We start from the raw sequence: 19,276 nt of genomic DNA, 5'->3' as shown, positions 1-19,276 counted from the left end.
TGCCCTAGTCTTAGCTTTTTTTTGCGGAGCATTGTGGATAACAAAAAGTGGTGGGATCCACGCAAGCCATACGTCCTGATACTATGGTTAAAAATGTCTAGAATTAGGTTCACTGTATTCTTGCTGAATCTGGGCCCACATATTGCAGCCATACCTCAGGGCAATTGCTGCAATTTTTCTGCTTAAAAATGTCCCTTAACATGGTTGTGCTCTGGCATCATAGTGCCTGTTTTTCATATATCTATATACATACGTATCTCTGTACACCAGGGAACATAGTAGTATATTGACTAAATTCTGCAAACAGATCTTCAATGTAAAATAATAATGTAAATCTTGTCCACATTTTCCTATTTGTATTGTTAGCTTGTGAATCCATTTTTTTTTTTTTTGGGGGGGGGGTGAAACTTTCGCCTTCTTTTTTTTTTTTTTTTAGATGAACATCAATAGCCGGATTTCCTTAGAGCACCCAATGGTAATTTTTAAAGCCTGGATCCCCCAACATCTTGATGGGGGAGAAAGAAAGGGATGCAAATTTGACCTGGATATCATTTGGGGGAGATTTAAAAAAAAAAAAAAAAAAAAAAAAAGATTATGAAGGCTTAAGAGCAGTCTCAAATATTAACGTTATAGAGAGAAAAGAGGTTGTCATTCAGGAGTTACCAAATGCATTGTCATTGGTGGTTGTTGTTCTGCTTCCCTTGTAGGGATCCTCGAAGGGCGCAGAGTGGGGAGGACTGATGTCGATAAGGATTTTGTCCTCATGTTCAGTGTTGTGGATGAAAACCTCAGCTGGTACCTTGATGAGAACATGGATGTCAGTGGTCTACAGTCAGTTGACAAGGAAGATGAAGACTTCGTGGAGAGCAACAAAATGCACTGTAAGTGGAGAGCAGCCTGAACTTTGCACGCTGAGTGGTAGAACAGATTATTGATGTTGCTTCATCTAAGCTCTCCTCAGGCATTCTGCATTAAGTTATTGACGAGAGGTCTTGTAGCTGGAGAGCAAAGATGCAAATGTAGTTCCTTGTAATAACTACTATCTACTGGTTCAGGTGCTTTTCTTGGGTTGCTGCCTGTGAAATGCTCATGTGTACATGTTATGTTATTTTAATACATCAGTCGGTTTCATGGCGCTAAAACGAGGGAGAACTGACCACATGCTGCGGAGAGAGAGACAATTACATGCTTGTCAGTAGAGCCAAGTTTTGAGGGATTGACTACATTTATTATAACTTGGGGTTGTTGGAGTCGCAGATGGGACGGAATTCAAGAAGCGAGTGGGGGGGGAGGGAAGGATAGGTGTCAATGACTGAAAATCTAGATCCACCCATTCTCTTTTTTTTTTATTTTTTTTAACATCCGGTACCGACATAAGGTTCTTGAGAGAGAAACGCAATATCCTATTTGGAACGTGCTTCCGAAGTCGGGTCATGATGAAGGCTGTTCTCTTGCCTTGAAGGGTTTTGAAAAATAGTACACCCTCTTATAAAAATATTATGTAAGTGTGTGCGTGTTTTGAGATCTGGAGTCACCCACCGCTTTATACAGTATTCATCTCTTTGCCCGAGCACACATGAGCTATGCTCCCTATAAGGGGCGCGCTCCTTTTAAAAGTGCCCAAAAGTCTCTTCTGGAGCGCGCATGCCGCACATGCAGAAAGACTTCATCAAGTACTCATTTAAACTGAACGACCTGAATCTTTCTCTTGGTGCACGACGGCACGCACGCTCAGAGTTCTAATAGAAGTGTGGGGGCACCCGGGGGCGTTTTGTGCAGAAACCTGCAGATTTTACACACTGTGCCAGCTTGGGATAATTAAGATGTGGGCGGCTGGTCATTGGGGACTGTGCTGTGGGCCTTGTGAGGAGGCCCAGCTATGGAGATGCTGGGAGGGCAAGCAGTTGTGCGACTGGTGCTGAGGTGGGGGCCGGTGGAAGGGGGTCTGCTAGAGGTAATAGGACATTTAGCAGTCCCTTTGGGCATCAAATCACATTTTGCATGACACTGACCTCAGGTTTCAAGCAGCCCACTGTGGTACAATGGCTGAGGCCTGGGGTTTATGTGGGGAGGGTCAAGTGAAAACAGTAATGGGTTCATGCCAGGTATTATTTTCATGCCCATAATGTTAGAAATAAAACATGTTTTCTTAAAGTAATAGAGGTCAGCAATGCAGTCCCAGTTACATTTCCCTTTTTGACTTCATGTTGTATGGTACATCCAATCCTACTTCCTAGGAGCATTTTATTTTCCCAGATCTATTCCTGTAACTTATTTTTTCATTCAGCATATTAATCTTGTAGAGCGCATCATGGAAGCTGAATTTTCTCCAGGTATTTGGGGGAGTTCAGGGGGTGCATGCGGTTTCTGATGGGCAAGATTGAGCGCTCCGAAATTGAAACAGTGAGAGTTTCTCGGAATGCTTCTTAGTGAGCCATAAGGGTGTTCAGAAAACATGCAAATGCAATCGTTGGCCTCTCTGTAGAGCACAAAGTGAAGGTCTCATTTGGAACAAAGGAGACATATAACTGTCGAGATATTGACAGTACAGTATTAGAGGTGGGAGGATCAAGAAATTAACTGCGGACTGAGGGAAGGGCTGGCTTGGCTCTAAGAGCCTGTCCCAAGTCCCAATAATGTATGGTGTGTAAATTATGCAACAAGCATCATGCATGAATGTGAGAAGGTCTCTTCAAAATTCCAAAACGCATATTTCTTTAATATACGGAAGTGTTTCAAATGCATCAGAATATTTCACTGCGTTAAAAGGCATTTAATAAAATTTACAGTTTTTAAATGTAAACTTAGAAACATTCAGGGCTCCTGCATTGACATCAATGCATTAGTGAACTAAGAGGTACGTCGGTTGTAGGGTGCATCCTATATATGGCCTATATTCTTATTATAGCTGGAAAAACATAGGTACATCTATTAAATCAAACAAAAGATATGTTTTACAGCACTCATCTGTAGCTTACCAACATGCTCTCATATGCAATAGTGAAAGAAAGAGAGACACACAAGTTAAATATTTGTTTAAGAGCACACAGTCTGGTCAAGCAGGAAGCCAAGATTGATCCCAGGTTTTTTGTCTCCACATTGTGCAGTTCTGGCACTAGAAGGGTTTCTTATTCTCTCTCCTACTTCATATCAAGTTTCAATGTTTGTGTTCAAGTTTTGGTGCATGAGCTTAGAGTGTGGGTGGCTGGCAGAAGTGACTTACTTAAAAGCTCAGCTTATTTTGGTCTTGAGTTCCAAAAGGACCTCAAGGTGAGCCAGGGTCCCGCATCTGGCTCAAGTGTCCACTGGCTTGCCCACCTGTATGCAGTGTTGACAATGCCAAAGGAAAAGAAAATACATTGTGAAGGAGAGAATGAAAGGATGGTCCTTTGAGGGAACGGAGGAACTGCATAATGGGAGAGGACATGTCCTGGAAGGGTGTTCCTTGCTTGACACACTGGAGGAACCAGTGGTCTGTAGAGATGGACAGCTAATGATATAAGTGAAATGGCAACCTCCCTCCTACAGGCCACATGTGTTACCTTGAGGGTGATGTAAGGCGGTTTTGTGGTTCTGGAGAAGAAGAGGACTGTTGCCATTGTCCCTGGACACCCTTGGAACCACTACATCCTTTGTACTATGTAAAGAACTGGTTGGACTGCTACCGCATAGTTTGTGAAGAGTGGCACTGCCAAAAGGGTAAACATTGGGAATAATCGCCAAACTTACAATATTGTCTGTGGAACTGAAGAGCAGAGGAAGCCAAGCCAAATACGTGGGCCATGGCACAACCTTGTTCAAAATGTTCCAAGGGTAAATCCGCCACCTTGCCAAAACCATGGTCATCATCAAAGAGAATGTTCGTAAGAGTCAACTAGACGGCACCAAACAGCCAGTCGAGTGAATTGAGGCATAGTGATGCATGGCAATAAAGAAGGCGATGGACCTTACCACCGATTCCACACTGTGTAGGCTAGAGCAGAAGATGTTCTGTTTGGCCTTGTCCTGACCATCATGCAACACCTTAGTAATATTGTCTCGAAGGTTATCAGGGAGGTTCAGGAAAATCATTTGTGCAATTCCCTAAAGATCATGAGAGTAACAGGCCAGAAAGCAAGTCACATTCTTGGAGCAAAACAGCAAGGATTCTCTAAAGGAACAACTGCTTCCCCCTTGCCTCAATCCTCTTAGATTCTCTCTCTTAGAGCAGACAGGAAAGAGTCGGATTCTGCTAGAAGGAAGCGTAAATTTATACCACAAGACGCTCTGGGAGTGAGCCAAGGAAGGTTGAGGTGATAGTGACGCTGGGTGACCTGATGATTCCTCATCTGAGCATTAACGTGTTTACTCCATGTGAATAAAATCAGATCTGTGATCTTATTGAAAGAGTGCAAGGGATGTACGGGAGATGATGCCAGCTTTAGAATCTCTTTGTGGTTAGCTTTGTTTTTTATCTACAGGCAAAGGCATTCCTTAATCCTCAGCAATCTTGCATAGCACAGCCGTGAAGGAGACAACCTCCTCCTTTGGAGATGCTGATGGACTCTCCAGATCTACGTCTGGAAAAGCACAAATACCATTTGCATTCTGAAGAGCCAAACTGTCCCCATCATCTGTGTCAGTAAGGGGAAAAAGATTACCCGGTTCATTGCTATCATCTTGGCTGATAAAATTGTCCATCTGAATGTGGTGCTGAGTAAGAGCCAAAAATCCCTTTAAACCTCAAAGGAACTCTTTCTATTGGCCATGGGACTGGGATCATATCAAAATAGCCTTCACCTTTTAGAAACTTGTCACATTTTATAACAGATTAGTGATGGTTGAAATCATGGCAGCAGAGCAACTGCTGCATCAGGAAGAGGCTGTGCAGGGTTGACCACGGTAAGGGTTGACGTCTGCGCCCCAAGAGCTCCTGGGGCATTTAGGTGCGCCAGAGAAATTTAGAGAATAAATGACAGGGCCCTCTCTTTTTACACCAGTCTATACGTTGTCAGCTCATGGTGTGGGTAGTTTGGTAAGATGTGCACACAGGGGAAATAAGACAATTATGTATCACCACCCCACAATACCCAAAATGTGCAGTTCACCTCTACTGGTCCTTTGTGTACTTGCAGGTCTCAGTGCAAGCCCTCTAGACCCCAAGGTGTTTGCTTAATGTGGCAGGCCTCATGTTCCCAGATCGCCTGATCCATGCTCCGGACACCCTCTGCCCAGACTGTCTCCTGCGTATCCCCCAAGGTCCTGTGCACAGCCCCCCAGGTAGCCACACTTACTTGTCTCCCCTGCAGCACTTTCTTTGTGTGTATGATTTTCGGGTGTGTGTTTCTCTTTGCATGCAGTGTGTCAGTCGATGCCAGTGGGCTCCGGCCCCCAGGAGCCAAAACCGTTCTCCATCCTACAGGGTATTGTGTTCCACGTTACCTTTCTTGTTTGGGTGCGGGGCCCAGCAACAAGGTCCTAGACCCACGTCCAGTGTGCTTGATTGCATTAGGGGCTCCGTTCGTGCTGCCTACTCCCGCTGCATGCTTGGAAATGCTACAGGCACACAGTCCGTGTCTCCAGTCACCAGAATCTATACAGCCTGTCCTCACCAGTGTGTCCCCCTCGGCAGCCAGCTTCCCCTTTCAGGGTCCCAGTAACTGGATGGGCACCATAGGGCGGAGTAGGAGTCTCTCCAGAAACTCCAGGAGCTGGCAGAGAGAAGTCTTTGCTGTCCCTGAGACTTCAAACAGGAAGCAAGCTCTAAATCAAGCCCTTGTGAAATCCTGCCTTGCCCATTCCAGGCCCCAGACACTCACCAGGGGGTTGGAGACTGCATTGTGTGAGGGCAGGCACAGCCCTTTCAGGTGTGAGTGACCACTCCTCACCCTCCTACCACAGATGGCTCTATTTAGAGAATAAAAGAGCCAGAATAGCCTTGGTGAAGACAACAAGCTGTGCAGTGTCAGTCCCGGAGTTGGAAACTCCATGTAGAAAGCATGAGGCTCTGGATCCAGAGCCAATTGCATCCCTATGAAAATCAGATACATGGATGATGTTGATGCCTGGGAGTCAGGCAGTAAGCTGCAGAAGTGAAACACCCAGTTGTCATTCTAAGCTTGTGCAATGAAGAGCTTCACCTGCCACTCGTCATAGCCTTGGTGTGCATGAAGTTGCACTTCTCACAAGACCCAGAGTTATGTTTGGGCTCCAGGCACCTGAGGTAGACATCTGTTGCTGTCCAGTGTCGGGGCTTAGCTAGCTCATCTCCTGTTTTCCAATGACAGGCATAGCTAGCTAATCCAATCCTTTGTTTCAATTTTCATTCTACTGCTTTTAGTCTTGTTGCTTTTAATGTGGTGAAAAAAAATACATGTCATGCGATGGCAAGAAATAAGCATGACTGGATCAGCTACTCATGCCTAACATGAGAAAACTTGAGAGCTCTGAAGGCTCTCCCACACTATTCAAAGTAAATTTACTTAATGGTGCAAATACTGGAGTTCTGTAATTTCTGCACGTTTAATGCAGGTGCTGGTGGAGTAAACGTCATGGAGAACCTGTATGATCATCTTAGTGTATAATATGTCCCACTTAAATATGATTATTACATGCAACTAGCAGTGAGTCAAAATGAAACTTTAACATTTAATTTGAAGTGGTGGAACCTACTAATTTTGCTAGCTCATGCTCTGCAGTTGCTTCCACAGTGAGCTTTTACATGCGTTTGGCGCACACAGCCTCGGCTGTTGTGCACAGAGAACCAAAAAACAGAAGAAAAAAATTAGACCTTATCAGTGGCCCTTCTTATTCTGATGACTTTTCCAGCATTTTCCTCAGGTATTCTTGGTTCAAATATGATTTGCTGTGGTACGAATGCCCAGGAAATACATTTTATTTCTGTTTTTATTGCTTCTTTTGTTTTAGTTTTTTTACATCTTATACAACAGTTAAAACAACATAATAACAATTGCCATATATGCTGTTACAGTGCTTAGGTGTCAGACCATGGTATAGCTGCAACTGTACAACTTGTACATGTTGCAACATAGCCTATTATTTGTATGTACCACTCATGAGGTCTCTGCAGGAAACTATAGAAGATATACAGTCACCCGAGCTCCAAATATCTTTTGGTGTTGATGATTGTGGTACTTCTTCAGTCCAAGTCTCCAGCTGCTCCCTACTGTATGTGATACCCTGAGCCACTACATGGGCTCTGGGACTTACATTTTACCCCAGTGTATTTCCACTCTCTGTTTTGCTTGTAAAGGAACAAACCACCACTAGTTTGAGGTTGGCTGGCTGCAGTGGTTTAACAGACACATCTGTGGGGTGCATGGTATTGGCTCCATCACTATGTTTGTGAGAGTCTGTGTTACTTGCTCCTAGTACTGATGGATCTGGTCACACCCCCCCTCCAGATGTATAAATTCCACCTCTTGAGCTCCACACAGTGTGCACCTATCATTTGCCTTGAGCCCATATCTAAACAATCTGGCAGGTGCATAGTACATTAGTTGCAGATTTTTTTAAATGCATGAAGCGTAAGTTGCAGTTAGATGTGAGCAGGCCTGCAGTGCTCAGCAGAAGTTCCATTCTGCCATTTTTATTTGTGGTTCTAGAACAGTGTCCCACTTATCTTATAGTGTGCATTGGACCGCTGTCTTGTCTCACTATGACGTGTTATATAATTTAGTTATGAGATTCTTTGGGGCGGTGCTACTGAGTAGTGTCTGGAGCACCCCAGAGTTGTTCAGAAGTGGAGTTTGGTGTTGTGTCTGTGATCCTGCAGTCAAGTTCATAAACTTACCTCCAGGAAACGTATCTCCCATTGTCTTTATCCTCACTCTCTCGCGTAAGGCCATTGCACCAGGTTCATTTGTGACCGATATGGTTGGGTGGCATATTAGTGGGAGTGCTGTTGCATATAATAGGGTCTTTGCCTCCTATCTGCTCAGTGCCCGCCATGCTCGTGTGGTACTATTTATGGTCTTGAACTCTGCACACGTGTATCCTCATGGGTGTGTGGTAGTATAGCCTTGAGGAGAAAAGGGTGTGCATCATGTTTTATCACTAGATGTGTTGTGTACACAGGGGGATGGTACCAGTAGTGTGCAAATTGTGCCTGAGAACACAAATAATAGAAGTGTATATCCGGAGAATTGAACCTCTCCTGGTCGTACGGACGTGTGAGCATGTCCCAACTAATTCTGGGCTGTTTCCCTGCCCAAGCTAGTGCTACCATGTGAGATTTGAGCATTTTGAAGAAAGCCTGTGTGAGCATTATGGGTATGTATGTAAATCGGTAGAGGAACCTATGCAGCACTATCATTTTCATGATCGCCACTCGGTCGGCCAGTGACAAAGGTAGTTAAGACCAACGCCTCACCTGATCCTCCAATTTCAATATCACCCTACTATAATTGAATCTGATAGCCAGTTCTGGACCTCTGTGGACACAGGTACCAAAGTATTTGATTGGATCCCTGCTCCATTCCAGGGGAAAAAACAGTGTCTGCAGCAGAGCGACGAGGGTCGGGGTAAGAGCAATTGGTTTCGATTAATTGATGCTGAGCTTGGAATAGCATTCATACCATATGTATTTACAGATAAGCTATGCTAGGTGGGCGACTGGGTCACATACATATAGTACCATATCATCTACTTATAGCGATATGGTCAGAGGCTGCAGTTGAAACCATGGGGCAGAGGTAACGTGCAGTTGATGAATTACACATACCAGAGGCTCCAGGGCCAGTGTGACAGCAACAGCGGACATTGCCACATGCCCCGGTGGATGTGTACTATTTCAGGTGTGTTACCATTTATTTGCACTGGTGTCGTCGGGCTGGTGTATAGTAGATGTATCCACCTTATAATGTGTTGGAGGATTCCCATGCGGTGCAGGATTGTGAATATGCATGTCCACTGGTTGGAGTCTAATGCTTTAGCGACTTCCAGGAGGACTGCTGCTGCCTGCATGGAGGAGTCTAGTTGGTGGAACGGGTGGAAACGATCCGGATTGTTAAGGAGGGATCAGATTGGTGAGCAGCAGTTGAAGCCTGAGGGCTAGTGTTTTGGCCAGGATTTTAGCGTCTGTGTTTATTAAGGACAGTGTCTATACGAGTCACATCATACAGGTGGTTTATCTGGTTCCAGCACTGCTATAAGTGCCTCTCTTAGAGAGGGTGTCAGTATCTGGTTATTATATGCTTCTTCAAACATTGCCTGCAGGTGCTGGGCCAGCAGCTCTGCTAATTCCTTATAAAATTCGGCTGGTATACTGTCCACACCTGGGGCTTTACAATTTGGGAGTGTTTTTTTATCTCCTCTGCCATAATGGACTGTGGCAGGTATTCCCACTGGCTCAGGGAGAGCCATGCTAATCCATCATCCAAGTACACAGCTAGCTCCATCTCTGGGTTACAGGCCCCAAAGAGATGAGTGTAGAAGTCGGTGAACACAGACAATATTTTAGGTGGATCGTAGCAGGTCATGCCAGATGAATTATCCATGCTGATTGTGTGCACTAGCCCAGGTCTCTTTCAGCTTTGTGGCGGCCAAAATAAGCCCTAGTCTACCTCCCTCCCCATAGGGTTGCTCAGCATGGAAACCGGATAGATGGTGTGTCTCCTGTGATGCTGCATCCGTATATGCAGTGATTTGCTCCCTAATGGCTGAAAGAGTGCTGGGCTTAGGGGTGAACTCATAATCACATTCCAGGCCCCGCAGGGTGTTCTCTATCTTCTGCAGCTGAGAGTATATGCCTCTGTAGATGCCAGCTTGCATTCCTATGCCTCAACCTCGGATAGTTGCTTTAAATGCCTCCCACAAGGTGCCTGCACCATCTACTGTGCCTTTGTTTTTTTTAAAGTATTTAAGGATAGCTGTATGCAGTCCCTCCCGGAACACTGGGTCTAACAGTACTGCAGAGTAATCTTCATTGGAACTGTTAGAAATGGGGTATTTGGTTGACAGTCAGGTTACCCCCTGTTCAAGCAAGGACCCTCACTCTAGTCAGGGTAAAAGAGAATCACCCTCCGCTAACCCCTGCTTACCCCCTTGGTAGCTTGGCAGAACAGTAGGCTTAACTTCAGAGTGCTAAGTGTAAAGTATTTGTCCCAACACACACAGTAACTTAATGAAAACACTACAAAATGACACACACCAGTTTAGAAGAATAGGAAATATTTATGTAAACAAAACAAGACCAAAACGACAAAAATCCGACATATACAAGTCAAGTTATGAATTTTTAAAGATGAAACTCAAAAATAGCGCTTAGAAACACAAAATGCTTCGATGAGGTGTTAACACGGCGTCGTGACGGAGTCGTTCCCAACAAGCCGACACCAGCGGCGCCGGACACAGTTGCGTAGACCCCCAAGTACAGTACCTTTGAAGAGTGAAAACAAGTGGATGCCGAAGTCGGGGATCGCGGCGTCTGTGCAAAATGTTGAATCCGCGCACTTCGAGCGGTGTCGATCACGTCGTGGTGCGCCGACTTCCACGGATTCGTGGACTTCAGCGGGGCTGCAGCGGCGTCGGGCCTGTGAAGAGCGTCGCGTTCCAGCGAAGGTCACGGCATCGGGTGGAGGCGGCGTCACCCGATTCAGCAGCGGCGGCGGTCCAAAGTTGTCCGAAGTCGATTTTCCTTGGATTTCCACCAGCTTTCCTTTCAAGGGCCCAGGGAGAGGATAGGACACCACTTGTCAGAGCAGGAGTCTCTCCAGAGACTCCAGGTGCTGGCAGAGAGAAGTCTTTGCTGTCCCTGAGACTTCAAACAACAGGAGGCAAGCTCTGAATGAAGCCCTTGGAGATTTCTTCACAAGATGGAAGGCACACAAAGTCCAGTCTTTTCCCTCTTACTCTGGCAGAAGCAGCAACTGCAGGATAGCTCCACAAAGCAGAGTCACAGGCAGGGCAGCACTTCTCTTCAGCTCTTCTCCAGGCAGAGGTTCTTCTTGTTTCTAGAAGTGTTCTAAAGTCTGTGGTTTTCGGTGCCCATCTTATACCCAATTTCTCCTTTGAAGTAGGCCTACTTCAAAGAAAAGTCTCTAGTGAATGCGAAATCCTGCCTTGCCCAGGCCAGGCCCCAGACACTCACCAGGGGGTCGGAGACTGCATTGTGTGAGGAAAGGCACAGCCCTTTCAGGTGTAAGTGACCACTCCTACCCTCCCTCCTAGCACAGATGGCTCATCAGGAAATGCAGACTACACCCCAGCTCCTTTTGTGTCACTGTCTAGTGTGAGGTGCAACCAGCCCAACTGTCAAACTGGCCCAGACAGGGAATCCACAAACAGGCAGAGTCACAGAAATGATATAAGCAAGAAAATGCTCACTTTCTAAAAGTGGCATTTTCAAACACACAATCTTTAAATTCAACTTTACTAAAAGATGTATTTTTAAATTGTGAGCTCAGAGACCCCAAACTCCACATGTCCATCTGCTCCCAAAGGGAATCTACACTTTAATCAGATTTAAAGGTAGCACCCATGTTAACCAATGAGAGGGACAGGCCTTGCAACAGTGAAAAACGAATTTAGCAATATTTCACTGTCAGGACATATAAAACACATTATTATATGTCCTACCTTAACCATACACTGCACCCTGCCCTTGGGGCTACCTAGGGCCTACCTTAGGGGTGTCTGCCATGTAGGAAAAGGTAAGGTTTAGGCCTGGCAAGTGGGTACACTTGCCAAGTCGAACTTACAGTTAAAACCTGCAATGTCAGGTCTGAGACATGATTACAGAACTACTTATGTGGGTGGCACAACCAGTGCTGCAGGCCCACTAGTAGCATTTGGTTTACAGGCCCTGGCACCTCTAGTGCACTTTACTAGGGACTTACTAGTAAACCAAATATGCCAATCATGGATAAACCAATTACATACACATTTTGTAAAGGAGCACTTGCACTTTAGCACTGGTTAGCAGTGGTAAAGTGCCCAGAGTAACAAAAACAGTAAAATCGGAGTCCAGCACACATCAACAACCTGAGGAACAGAGTCAAAAAGTTAAGGGAGACCACACCAAGGATCAAAAGTCTAACATGAACCATGAGGGTGTGTGCGCATGTGTAAAGATTGAAACCGCCAGCTGTACTAGTGCATGGTCAGAGAGCGTTTTTGGCATATGTTTTACGTATTGCACTCATGTTTGCACTCCACATGTCACCAGGCAGTAGTCCTTATGTGACCACGAGCTGTGTACTGATGAGGTGAAGGTGCCCTCTTTCTTTCTTGGGTTACTCCCTCACCATAGGTCGATCAAGCCATAATCTGACATGCCCTCATGGAGAACCTGGGCAATGGAGAACCTGGGCAGAGTACTTCCCTTGGCGTGCAAGGTGTCTCCTGCAGTAGCGTGACATGCACATTATGTGTATCAGAGTATGCAAGTACCTGATGGGAGGTTTTTAGAGGTTGTTGAGCCCTCTGACATTCCATGTTATAAGGGATATGTGACCTGGGGTGGAAGTCATGGCAGCATTTATAGGTCCTGTGCTAAAATGTGTACTAACAAAAAGACAAAGCTCTGGTGTTAAGACATTTCATTATATAACCATATTTATGACAGTGTGCTAATAAGGCACAAGGGGTGCCCCTGATAGGGTTAGCCAGAGGTCTGAATGCCCTCCAGGTGGACGGAGGTGACCAGGATGCTGCGGGGTTGTCATCTGAGCACCAGTACCATATATAGGACCTGTGATAGCGATGACACCGGGGTGGAGCCAATGAGGCAGATTCATGCTGTGGTTCATCTAGTTTCATCCTTCAACACAGCAGGTAGTCAGCAAGGTTTTTGGGGTTTGCTTTCCCTGTCGAGAGTCAAGGTATTTTAATATTCCACTGTCTGATCGTGAGGGTGCCCCCCAAGCAACGATAGCATTGTTCAACTCGACATGTGATCTTATTTACAAAGTATTTATTCAGTATATCACACTAGTATCTTTTTCATCACATTGCTTCATTGCGTGCAGTGATTGTTATTTTCGTCTCTTGATTCTGTTTCAGAGTGCGACCTGCGGGTTGTGACAACTTTGTAGGGTGACCACCCGTCCGTAAATTTCACGGACTGTCCGTAATTTCGACCTGCTGTCCGTTGTCCGTGATGAAAGCTTTAACGGACGGCATTTGTCCGTAATTTTAGCCTTTCACCTAAAGGGCAACAGAGGCAGTGCGAAATTACGGGCAGATGAGTTTCCCCAGCTGGGCTGGAAGGCAGGGAGTCTCATGTGCTTTGAGGGAGGGAGGGGCAGACAGATAAGAAAAGGCCTTCTTGCCAGGGGGTCTCCTTCCCTAAAGACATGCAAATGTGGGCAACTGGTAAATCTGCAAATACAAAGGGGCTTGAAAACCTGCATTGACTTTACTAAAAGGAGTCACTTCAAGTTTTCTGGTGGCAAAGATATTTCTTTCAGAGAGGTATTGTAATGGTGTTCCAAGGTGAGCTGTGGAGTGTGTGGTTTTAATGGAGTGTTATAACATTTTTTAGGACTAGGTATAAACTGTATATTATTATTCAAATCTGTATTTGAGAAGCACTTTTTTATTTATTTAACCGAAATGTATTTGCGCATTTTGTAGCAGCCTTTATTATGATGTAATTGTATTTTTCACAGTTCTTTCAGGTATTTCGGTACCTCATAGTACTAACAAACATTGGCAAAGCAATAGGTCTCATCTACGAAAGAGTTATTGGCTTTGCTAATGTGTTTTAGCCATGTTATACACCAGAGTAGCTGCTGCTCAGCATGGCTTAAAGCTAGTCGCATAGTGGTGTGGAGTGGAGTAGAGTAGCATAGGAGCAGTGGCGTAGAGCCCAGTGGTGCAAAGTACAGTGTTTAGAGTGCGTTAGTGTAGAGTGCAGTGGCATGGAGTGGCATGGGACAGAGTAGAGTGGCATAGAGTACAGTGGAGTAGAGTGGCATACAATAGAGTGGCAGAGAGAACAGTAGTGTAGAGTGGTGCAGTGGCATAGATTGCAGAGTAGACACGTTGCAGGGAGTGCAGTGGTGTAGTGTAGAGTGGGGCAGAGTAGAGCAAAGTGCTGTAGAGTGGAGTGATGCAGAGTAGAGTGGCATAGAGTGCAGTGGCATAGAATACAGCAGTACATAGTACATTGGTGTATAGTACAGTGGTGGAGAGTGCAACACTGCAGAGTAGAGTGTCAGTGTAGTGATGTAGAGTGGAGTACAGTGGCCCAGAGCAGTGGCGTAGAGTACAGTTGTACTGAGTAGAGGGCAGTGGCGTACAGTGCTGTTGTTTAGAGTGCATTGGCGCAGAGTGCAGTGGCATAGAGTGGCATGGGGTAGAGTTACATAGAGTGCAGTGGAGTAGAGTGGCATACAATAGAGTAGCAGAGAGTGCAGTAATGCAGAGTGGTGCAGTGTCATAGAGTGCAGAGTAGACACGTGGCATAGAGTGGAGTATTGTAGAGTGGTGTAGAGTATAGTGCCTAGAGTGCAGTGGCATAGAGTAGAGTGGTGTAGAGTGCAGAGTTGCAGAGTAGAGTGGCAGTGGTGTAGAGTGGTACAGAGAACAGTGGCATAGAGTACAGTGGTGCAGAGTAAAGGGCAGTGGCATACAGTGCAGTTGTTTAGAGTGCACTGGTGTAGAGTGCAGTTGTATAGAGTGGCATTGGGCAGAGTAGAGTGGCATAGAATGCAGTGGAATAGAGTATATTGGTGCAGAATGCAGTAGTACAGAGCAGAGTGGTGTAGAGTATAGAGGCGGCCAGTGCAGTGTTGCAGAGTGTCAGCTTGCAGTGGTGTAGAGTTCATTGAACTAGAGTGCAGTGGTCAGAGTGGTATAGAGTACAGTGGCGTAGAATAGATTGATTCAGAGTAGAGTGCAGTTGCATAGAGTGGAGAGGTGCAGGGTAGAGTGCAGTGGCACAGAATGCAGTGGCACAGAGTGCAGTGGCATAAAGTAGATTATTTCACAGTAGAGTGAGGTGGCTTAGAGTGGAGAAGTGCAGGTTAGAGTGGAGTTGCATAAAGTGGCATAGAGTGTGATGGCATAGAGTTAAGTAGTGTAGAGTGCTGTGGCATAGAGTGTACGATGTACAGTGTATTGATGTAGAGTGCAGGGGCATAGAGTTGAGTGTTACAGAGTAAAGTGCATTAGCATAGAGTGTATTAGCTTAGAGTGCAGTGGCGTACAGTGCAGCGTTGCAGAGTGGCAGAGAGTGGAGTTGTGCGGATTAGATTGGTGTTGCCTAGACTGGAGTGGTATGGCGTGCAGACGAGCAGAGCGCAGTGGTGTAGAGAGGTGTAAAGTGCGGTGGCTTAGAGTAGAGTAGTACAGAGTAGAGTAGAGAGGCATAGTGTGAAGTAGCATAGAGAGCAGTGGCATAAAGTGGAGTGGTTCCGAATGGAGAAGAGTGCAGTGGCATGGAGTGGCGTAAAGTGGAGTGATACAGAGTAGGGTGCAGTGGTGTGGAGTGGTGCAGAGCAGAGTGGAGTGGAGCATGCATGGTGTGGTAACACACTGCCATTACAGACAACACATTTGTGATTGAAATGACCATTAAATGACCATTACATTTGCACAGATATACAGTTTTTCAAATCAAACTCTACTGTGCACAGACGATGATGTGTGGAAATTGCATCACCTAATGCAATGATTTGTTTTAATCATGTAAAGGTACTTGTTTCCAGCCCAGTTCAGAATTAACAAAAATGTGCTTGATTTATACTTCTAATTCTGATATATTCTGAAGTCTATTTAAATGTTGTCATGTGATAGAAAAAACTCTTTCCTAACCCCAGTATCCAGCAAGATTGTCGCATAAATCCTCTCACTTTGAAGTCAGAGAAAGGAAAGTAAACACTAAGTTCCCACCGAAGACAGAGCCTGACATTTGACTTTGTTCTTTGAATGCACAGCAAATATGATAAGAACAAGATTTACAGGCCTGTTTACAGAAAGGGAGCACTCGGCAGGTTACTGTAAATAAGGTTTTGACAAGGGAAGGGGCGAATTCAAGCTGCATAGCCTAAAACAAATAAAGCCAGCAAATTGAAAGCAACAAATTGTGAGTTGCAAACCACAAGGCCAATGGCAAGAAACGGGCAGAATGCATTCACAAGGAAGCACTATGAATTTACTTAAAGTGACAGCTATGGGATACTTTGTGGGGAAAGTCCAGTATTTTGGTCCATATCTTGCAGAGGTTTGGCTACATCAATCACCCAGGTAGTATGACAAGAAGACCTGGAGTGGTTTCCATGTTGCAGGATAGGTCTGTACACTCATTCTATCAGTTTGCCACCATTTCCTATGGTACAGAGCTTCTGGCACACCTCTTGTAGGGTTAGTGCTAGGTGGCAGACATGAAATAGGGCATTTAATGATTATTTAAGGTGGATGTACGTAAGGAGTTGACTGGGGTGAAGATGGTAGTCTGCCACAAGGGTTTGGAAATTTAGTAGCTCACTGTTCAGAAACAAAGTCCCCAATTTTAAGACACCTGCAACATGCCACTGATGGAGTTGCTCTGAGCACAGCCATCCTGTGCGAGTGGGAAGGCTTAGCAAAGGTAGTGCAGGAGCATAGGGTTTCTTTGTGTCAGTGAGTTTACAGGTTTTGGCAAGGCAAGAGAAAGCCATGCATGATAACCCTGGATGGTGATCCGTAGAATGGTCAGTAGGAAACAATGAGCAGTGCATTAAGCCTTCCTTAAAAGTCTTTACTGGTAAACCCCATCTCATGCAGGGAGGTGGGCAGAAAGCCAGAGAGCCACCCATTGGACCTCTGCAGCTGAATAATAGCATTCTAAGTCCAGAAGATCTAATCCACCCGCAGTCACAGTTAGCTTTAGAGTGGAAAGAGCTCCTGATGGCGCCGCAGCGACCAAATCAGAAGTGTTGCATGTCTGAAGAAGGAATGAAGGACGAGCAGGGGAAGGTTTGCAAAATAATACTATCATTGGGGTAGCACACCATCTTCACTAGTGCCACATGGCCTCTACAGAAAGCAGAAGAGAAGACCAAAAAGCAAACTGGGCTTGGAGGGACCGTTCGCTCTGCAGAGATTTTCATCCTGGAAATCAGTGTAAGAATGGTAGATATTAATCACTAGGTATCAAAAGGTAACTGGTTCCCAGTTCAATCTGAGATCTAATTGTATATGAAGGGAAAACAGTGCCATATGTTAAAGAAACACTAATTAAATTTTAAAATTTGTAAATTTTGTTTGTGCAATTTACATCCCAAATATTTTGAAGATTCTATGTGTACTTGACACTTAGGGATAACCCAGATCTCTAGTTTGGCTTTTGCTCAATTTCAAAACCATATAAAGACATGGACTAAGCGGGCAATTGCCTTGCACAACATTGCAAGGGGTCTGGCCCCTGCTCACCCTTCACAAGCACTAACAGCGAACCATTGCACCAGAAGAGTTTGCCAAGGTGGATGGGTGTTGCTTGTTCAACCACTTGACAGTGCCTCTTCTGTTTCGCTCCTGTGTGCAGAGACAACTCCCCAGGTACCCAATACCTTCAAATAGTCTTGGTGGACCCATCTTGTCTGATTTTAGGAATTGTCCCACCTTGTTTATCTCTTCTTTATTTATCCAGTTTTTAGCAACAACCCTTTGAATTACTTGCTGTGGATCTCCCATTTGATCTCGATTTCATCTTCCTCTTTTATTATCTTTGATTGGGAGTCCGGGCTCCCATTTCTGAGATAAATGTAGAGTTCCTGACATACACTTTAGTGCTGTGAGACTACAGACAAGTTGTGGGTACATCACATCCTGTCATTAGGTGTGAGACTGTCACCCACACCATCTGCCCTGCCTCTTAAAAAAAAAATTAGGTTGAAAGTCCATGGGCGGTTGGGGTAAGCCAGATGTTTTTGTTCAATTTGTTTAAACTAGCATAAGGTAATTACCTTAATGTTTCCCAAACTGTTTGCCAGGGGTTTTAAAATGTTCAGAAACATAATCAAAATGTTGCTGTTACTTTCTCTTCAGGAAAGATCGGGTAGATTTGGGTAGGGGTGATGGTCTTGCCGTGAAGGGCATTAATTTACTACTGAACAAGGACGTAATGTGACACCTGAATGTAGCATACCAGGAGGCAATCACAAAAGGTCCACAGTGAATAAATAGTGCTATGTTAAAAAAGAGTAAATAAATGCACTGACATCATAGTGAGGCATGGCCTCTCTTGCGTGTGTCTGTAAAACTGACGTTTGTTCTTGAATTTTTGTCCTGAATTTTGACCCTTTGTCCTGAATTTTTGTCCTGAATTTTGACCCTTTGTCCTGAATTTTTTACAGTCCTGTCCAGAATTTGCCTCAGTGCCAGGTGGTCACCCTAGTGACAAGCCTTTGTTATTAAAAAACAAACAAATACATTGCTGCTTTAGGTGTTGCGAATACTTGCTGGGTGCCTTGATGATCTATTCGCAGTCTAGCCGGATATATCATGGCATATTGGATTTCCTCTTGTTGAAGCTTCTTTTTCAATCGAAGGTATTCCTTGTGAGTGGCCTGCACCCCCACCATAAAGTCGGGGAGGAAGGCAATGTAATTTCCTTGATATTGTTTAGTTTTTAGGGTCGAGCCTGCGTTGCATGCGCTCGCGCATGCGTATCACAGCGAGACTCTTTTGTATTTAGAAAAGGGCTCGGAGCCCTGTCAACTTCACGTCAGTGTCTTTTATTGGCTCGTGGGCTTGCCTAATAATATCTGCTTGCTTTCATTAGTCGAAGGCACGCATACGTAATGCCTTTTCCGGTGGCTAGCCCTCCTCGAGCGCAGCGACCAAGTACAGAAAACATGCGAGGCTTGCTGTTTTCCATCGGGCTCGTGGACTTCTTTTTCTCTAATTTACGAGCGCGATCTCGCTTGGCAGAAGTCGAGCCCTTTACATAGTTAATTTCACTTTTTCGGGTGTTGTACATAAATGCACTTTTGCCCGATAGGTGAAAAGTCGGGTTAGGAGTTTACAACGCGATCAGCTCTAACATGAGCAAACGCGAGACCCGTTGCATTGTAAATGCTTGTTTTTTTTCTTTTTCATAGAGAGGGGGAGCACTGACTTCTTAATTAAGAAGTCTTGCTACAATGGCTCACAGAGGTGTCTCTGGGAGCGACCGGGATACTAGGGATCGATGTGCTCTTTCCACTACCAGCACGCAAGTTAGATGGTCAGTCCCAAATATTTCCTGCAGCATCCGAAGTCGCTGCAGCTGAAGGTGTGCTTAAGGCAAGCCTGTTCGCGCCCATCCACACCTAGATGGCGCCAGGACACCTGGTTGTGATGTTTTGGA

The 19,276-nt window shown here is 45.2% G+C and overlaps 1 protein-coding gene across 1 annotated transcript in view; it reads left to right on the top strand.

Annotated features, from left to right (window-relative positions):
* The window catches only part of HEPHL1 (hephaestin like 1), a 420,608-nt gene that overhangs the window by 119,370 nt on the left and 281,962 nt on the right, over window positions 1-19,276 (top strand). Inside the window, exon 4 of the mRNA XM_069202431.1 lies at window positions 708-881. Coding sequence (XP_069058532.1) covers window positions 708-881 — 174 coding nt within the window. The remainder of the gene's footprint in view (window positions 1-707; window positions 882-19,276) is intronic.

Source organism: Pleurodeles waltl, chromosome 8 (assembly GCF_031143425.1).
Source record: "Pleurodeles waltl isolate 20211129_DDA chromosome 8, aPleWal1.hap1.20221129, whole genome shotgun sequence".
Classification (NCBI taxonomy): Eukaryota; Metazoa; Chordata; class Amphibia; order Caudata; family Salamandridae; genus Pleurodeles; species Pleurodeles waltl.
Note: the sequence above shows the minus strand (reverse complement) of the source record. Positions and strands in the feature narration are given on the sequence as shown.